This window comes from Polistes dominula, unplaced genomic scaffold, assembly GCF_049000335.1.
Source record: "Polistes dominula isolate Pdom_NZ unplaced genomic scaffold, Pdom_raw_medaka contig_73, whole genome shotgun sequence".
NCBI classification, from domain to species: domain Eukaryota; kingdom Metazoa; phylum Arthropoda; class Insecta; order Hymenoptera; family Vespidae; genus Polistes; species Polistes dominula.
The window spans coordinates 1,637,632-1,644,291 of NW_028300951.1; the positions used below are offsets into that span (position 1 = coordinate 1,637,632).

The 6,660-nt window shown below is 28.4% G+C and overlaps 1 protein-coding gene across 2 annotated transcripts; it reads right to left on the reverse strand.

Moving 5' to 3' along the window:
- Positions 1–132: 132 nt before the first annotated feature.
- Positions 133–6,647, reverse strand: Gcn2 (eukaryotic translation initiation factor 2 alpha kinase Gcn2). 2 transcript variants are annotated; one of them, XM_089171984.1, is made up of 13 exons: positions 6,445–6,647; positions 5,935–6,104; positions 5,564–5,825; positions 4,935–5,480; positions 4,439–4,813; positions 3,805–4,350; positions 3,538–3,695; positions 3,004–3,440; positions 2,638–2,914; positions 2,017–2,536; positions 1,456–1,938; positions 471–1,366; positions 133–348 (listed from the first exon to the last, which is right to left on the reverse strand). In XM_089171984.1, the coding sequence occupies exons 2-13, from the start codon at positions 6,003–6,005 to the stop codon at positions 222–224; spliced, it is 4,698 nt and encodes a 1,565-aa protein (XP_089028110.1). In that variant the 5' UTR covers positions 6,006–6,104; positions 6,445–6,647; the 3' UTR covers positions 133–221. The 2 variants fall into 2 exon arrangements, with proteins under 2 accessions (XP_089028110.1, XP_015183397.2); XM_015327911.2 differs by having other exon boundaries at positions 6,228–6,647.
- Positions 6,648–6,660: the final 13 nt, after the last annotated feature.

Below are 6,660 nucleotides of genomic sequence, written 5' to 3' on the forward strand. Positions count from 1 at the left end.
ATTTTTTTCTTTTTTTTTTTCTTTTTTTTCATTATATTATTTTTGTAGAATTTTATAAAAAAAAAAAAAAACATTTTCATAAAATTAAAAAGGTAATATAATAATATTAGATAAAAGTAAATATTATTCAAATATGTTTTTAGAATAATATTATGAAAATATATATATTTTACAAAATTGTTTATGTTTATGTTTATATATATATATATATATACAAATATTCATATCAGAGTCATATAACGATTCTCTTGAAGACTGTACAATATTACAACTGGTCGTACCTTTTCTTTGCGAATTTCTCTCATTTCTTCGCAAATTAATTGAATATATTTCTTATGTCTAGGGTGTCTGAAAAAAGTAAAACAATAAAATATTATAAAATAGAATTGCAATGATAAACGAATTGAAAATTCGGAGGAAATTGAAGAAAAAATTGGGGAACCATTTGAATTGACTGTAAAATAACTTACTTATCTATAACGATTAGAATGCTTTTCTGAAAGTCTTGTTCCTCTTCATCTATTTCTAAAAAACTGGTTATAGTTCGTATTACTGTCATATCTAAGAAAACGGCAAAAATTTCAATAGGAACTTTATGAGATATTCTTTGTAAATAAAATGACATTTGAGCTAATATAGTATTTTTATAAATACGCTTTCCATTGCCAGTAAGTTTATCTCTCTCTGATATGATAAAATTAATATTAGCATTCGTTGGATTATTTGATGATGTATTAACATCAGTTGCATTAGATTTACTTTCAGATCTATTTAAAATTGGTAAAGGATTATCAGTCTGTCGTTGAAGAAAATCAGCAATTTCTTGAATTCCAATTTTTCTTTCTTGAAATCTATCCCTTTCCCATGTTTGTAATCTTAAATAATTTCTTTCATTATTCTTTAATAATATTATTTGCGTGATAGAATGTTCTTGACAATATTCTAATACTTCTTCTACAGTATTTATATCTAATATAGTTGTCCTTATTCCTATAGACCATAATTCACGAAGTACATTAATCATTTCTTTTTCTCTTCTTGGAAATCCGTCACAATAGATAGCTACATCAATACCAAATTTATTTTCTCTATAAATACTTTCAGACATTTCTTCAACTGCACAAACTAATTTGTCCAGTGATATACTGATTCCAACACCATACTGTTTAGTTTCCTTATTAGTCATTTCTGTGCGTTCTAATATTTGTCTAAATGACATTAACATCTTATCGTAACGACCACCAGCAGCAATAACGTCTTGTCCACCTTTTCGTCTATGTTTCAATTCACACGTAATTTGATATATGACACCGCTATACTGTTTAATCTTATGATGAACCAACAATGGAGCAATTATAATTGGCCACTGAAATATTTGACATAAGATTTATTTAACAATTAACATTCTTATTATATATATATATATATTTTTTTTTTCTATACCATTTATATTACCTTAACACCTAAAGCTTCTATATTGGCGATAACTTCTTCTATGTCATGTAAAGCTTCCTTTGCTAAAGGCGCAGCGTCACCTTTTCTTTTTGCTATGGTTTTTAAAATACTTGAAATCTTCGAAAAAGAACTTTCTGTTTCAAATAAATTAAATATTGTTTCTATTGCTTGATCGGTAAGACATAAAGTAATGAAATGCGTTTGTACTTGAAACTTTGTAAATTTTCCATCACGAGCATCGCATAATATCGAATAAACATCTTGATATTTTTCATTTTCTATTCCGCAATACATTAATACAGCTTGTAATAATAATGTATGATTTAAACGTATCGTAAAATTACGTTCTCTTAAATGTGGAATTTCATTAAAAATTTCCCAAGCTATAAAAATTAATTCACCTTCCGCCATTAAATTATTTTCCATAGGACTTATAATATCAAAAGCACATTCATACAATTCTCGCGGATGAAATCCACGAACCTATAATATAAATGGTAATTAATAATCATTGAAAATTTTTTAATAATTTGATAAGGTGTATTTTCAATTTAAATTTACCTTTTTTTCTCTAAAAACACGTTCTATTGCATATCTCCTAAGATGAGGAATTTTATTCCATACAACATATCTGGCAAATGGTGCTCTTAAGTCATGTGGAATGGAAACGATACTTCCAGTTTGTGTCATTAGTTGTACACTAGCATCGGTAAAATTATTATGCTGACTGGACTTTGGCATTAAAAGTGGAGTATTTAAAGATATGCCACCATGTTTTTGAAATATTTCGATAACTTTAGCTTTAACGTTTTCTTGTACATACAGTCTTTTTGATGAAATAAGATTAGTAATTTCTCTAGCAGTAAAATTCATATCGTATGTGATATCTTCAGCTGCTGTTACCTCTTGCATAAAACAAGAAGCAACTAAGTACTTGTATGCTTTGCTTTGAGTATTAGATAAGGTGTGTCGCACCATTTCTTGAAGTTCAGTTTCTTCTAATTGTGGTGGTGGTAAATATTCAGACGAAAGTAATTCTTGTGCTGTTGGTCGCTGAATAGGATCATGATTCAATAACCAACTATAAATAATAAAATACAATGTTTACAAATTTGTACATTTTATCTTTTACTAATATTTAATAGTAATAATAAGAAATCAAAAATTATAGAAATTAATTACCGAAAAAGGTGCACTTGATGAGGCATATTGGATTCCGATAGGTCAGAAGGTAAAATAATATCTTTTGATCTCAAATTTAGTAATACATTTACTCTCTCCATTCCAGTAGTAAGAGGTTTATAACACATTTCAAAAAGTATAATTCCCAAACTATAAATATCTACTTTTTGATTGTAAGTAGGTTTAGAGGTTCTTCCAGAAAGTTCTGGAGCTGCGTATAGAGCTGTACCTACGTCACCTGTTAAAGATCTTACTTCATCTCCGTCATAAAATGAATCTAAATAAAAAAAAAAAATAATATGTTTCTCATTATTTTAATAATTAAATAATTCTAATAGTAAATGTAGAAAATATTCAAAATCATACCTTTGTCTAATCTATCAGTTTCTTTATCATTATCTGCAGTCTGTGCTAATGATGATAATATGTTAGACGTAGCAAGACCAAAATCTCCAATTTTAACATGGTCATTACTATCCAAAAAAATATTAACAGGTTTTAGATCTCTGTGTATCATACCCTGTTGATGTATATGTGCAAGACCTTCAACAATTTCTCTGAACAATCTCCACACTCGTTCTTGATCTTCATATAAACCATTATCAATTGCAGTTCTCAATGTACTTTTCTCACAAAATTCCATTTGTATATACATAAATTGTATTTCTTTTCCTCCAGAAGTATTAAGGGTATTGACATTAGATTTTTCATGATCATTGGAATTATCAGGATTGGCTTGAGAAATGTCTTCTCTAAATTCTATACTATCTGAAGAAGAATCTATTCGACGGAATGTTCTCACTCTAAAATATATATGTTTATTATTATAAGTTAAAGAATTTTTTTTTCAAATAATGATCTTATTAGAAATAATAATTTACAAATTTTAATTATACTTACACAAATGAACTATCATCATCGCTATCGGATTCAGAGGACTCATCTGAATTGTTATTTTCACTATCAGCTGTATTAGCTGCACTTGCTACAGATCCATATGATATACTCGATTCAATATCCTTAGTAGATGGTGCAGACTTTTCCTCACTTTCCAAATGCTAAAAGTTTACGTCAGACATTTTTACAATATAAGAAATGTATACAACGATATAAACATATTATTTGAGATAGAATTTTTATTGACGTCATCATTAATAATATATTTACATTAACTGTATCTAATTTGGTCACTTGATCGTCACTTATATTTATCGAAGAAGTATTCAAACTTAGTATTGAATCATCATGCCTTAACGATTCATCTATGGTACCACTTTCAATCCATGAGTTATAATAACGAACGACATTTTCATGATTAACACGTGAAAGTAATTTAACTTCGCGTGTAATTTTACGATTTAACTGACGTTTTTTAGGATTTAATTCAATTCGTTTAATGGCATATACACCTCTATCTAATTTATTTTTAACTTTCAAAACATCTCCATAAGCTCCCTTTCCAAGCCATTTTAATATCTCAAATTCATTTCGTATACGCGATTGTCCACCCAACGTTGGTAGATGAAGTTCAATGTCAGAATCTGGTTTCTCAGGTTCATCATTTTTTTGTTCAACTTCATTTTTTAATTGAAGACGAGACAAACCATGATCGAGTGGTGTTTTAATGAAACTATGTTGTAACAATTGTTCAACAGACCAACGCATTCTTTCATCACTAGCGAGACATTTTGAAATGAAGTCTTTTAAATGGGGCTGAAAAAAATACAGAAAAAATTATATTGATTTGGAATGAGCTGATGAATTCAATAATAGATATATACATGTATTCATTTTCAAATACCTGTAATATTATTGTTAAATCGATATCCTTTCCTGATACTATTGTTCCTTTGAGTAAAGAAAGCATCAATATACCAAATCGATAAATATCTGCTTTTTTACCACCTCTGCCTTGAATCGTTGGCAAATCATGTTCCACTTTGGGTAAGGAACTAGTACGATATATATCTGCTAATCTTTTATCTAAAGAATAATCAGCTAGTCTTACTCCACCAATATGATCTATAAAAACACTTGTATCTCGCAAATCCCTATGTACAACATTATTCTCATGTAGGTACTGCAATGCTGAGAGAATGCCAGTAGCCAAATGCCTGAGTATGTCTATATCAATCGAAATGTTTTCCATAAGAAAAAATGCACATGAGGTACCAACCTATTTTTATAAAGTATACATATTTTATTACAAATATATTTATTATATTTAATTGTGTTGAATAATAATAATAATAATAATATACTATATAAATTATCAATATAAATATACAAATACATACCACGAATTCTTGAAGTATGTATATTATTATATTATTGTTATCTTGTACATATTTCATATTTAAATAATGCACTAAATTTGGATGATGCAATTTGTGTAAATGATTGAGTTCTTGCTCAAGACTACTGATTTGTTTCATACCATACGATAAATCTGTAATATCACGTTTCTCTTGTTTCTCTTTATGCGTACCATATTTTAATGTCCATTCTGTAACCACTACTAATTCACCAGATGTCATATCTAAACCAGCATACGTGGTAGAACCTTTATTGTTATGTCCTAAACATTTTCCTCTATGTATTTGTCTTTCTCCTTTGCTACTATCAAAATGGAGTAATTTTGTGCCTCTATGTTCACATAGAGAACCTTCTGAACATTCAGATGTACTAGTACATCTACGTCTTGAATATGTCCTTACTCTTTCTTGTGGAGATGATGGTAATGTTTGAGAAGCTGCTGTATCTGGTTCAAAATATTTTCGAGCAAAATTACGCATTTCAGCTTTCAATGCGTCCTGTCGCTTTTGAATCTCATCTTGTAATACCTTGTCAAACAATTGTTAGATTATATTAGTTTACATTGTTATATATATATAAAGTATATAATAATAATAATAACAACAACAACCTGTCTCTCTTTGTTCTCTTTAAGTTGTTTTTCTTGCATCTCATATTGTTTCTTTTCTTCGTGTCTAATTATCATTTCTTCATAAAAACTGCTATAACTTGGTTTATTGTGTTCATGTAAATATTTTTGAACATGTTGAGCAAGTTCAAATATCATAACCTCGCCGCTCAATTGACAAGCTAGACGTTTAAGTTCCGAATATAAAATTTCTACTTGCTGATTTGACAGACCTTGGCTATTTTTTAATTCCATGGTTGGTACACTAAACAAATAAAAAATCAATAATAAATGAATACATCAATAGAAATTAAAAAAAAAAAAAAACAAAGAAAAAAGTAGAAAGTAAGGTAGGAAATTCCATTTGAACTTACACGTCAGGATACTTTTCTCCGCATGTTATATGTAAATCTATTTGCGCATAAATTTCGGCTGGTCCAGACATTCCTTTCTGTGGTGTTAATGTTATTAAAATATCTAATGGTTGCCATTTTTTCTTAGTCTTATTTTTTCTTAAATCGCGCAACTCATCACCAAATATGGACTGCGAAGATTTGATTTATTAATTATTATTATTATCGTTATATATATATATAAAAAAATATTTAAAAAAATGTAAACACTGATGATAAACACGCAACGATTAAAAAAAAAAAAAGGGGTATACTTTCAAAACTTCCAATTCGTTATCCTGACGATCTTTGCATGATTCAATGTTAGACATTTTGATTAAATATTATTTATACATTTTTAAAACACTTGTCGATTAACAATGCGAACACAATATTATTCACTTTGGTTTAATACAGTTTCTTTTAGGACATCGCTGGTGGATTATTTACTGAAATTTTAACCTTAAATTCCAATATTTCCAGCATACTAACATTTATTTTACAGTGAGAAATACTCCCGGTAGTTTATCTTAAAATATTACTTATATGTACAATTATTGTTAAATGATATTTTTGAACGTTCACTTTATCTGTTTAATTGAAACCTTATAGACGAAAGGATAAACGTGAAATCCCGCATCTTTCGGCACTTCTCTAACATTTCCGTTGTATTCGCGCCGTCAACATAATTATAACATGAAAGAACCT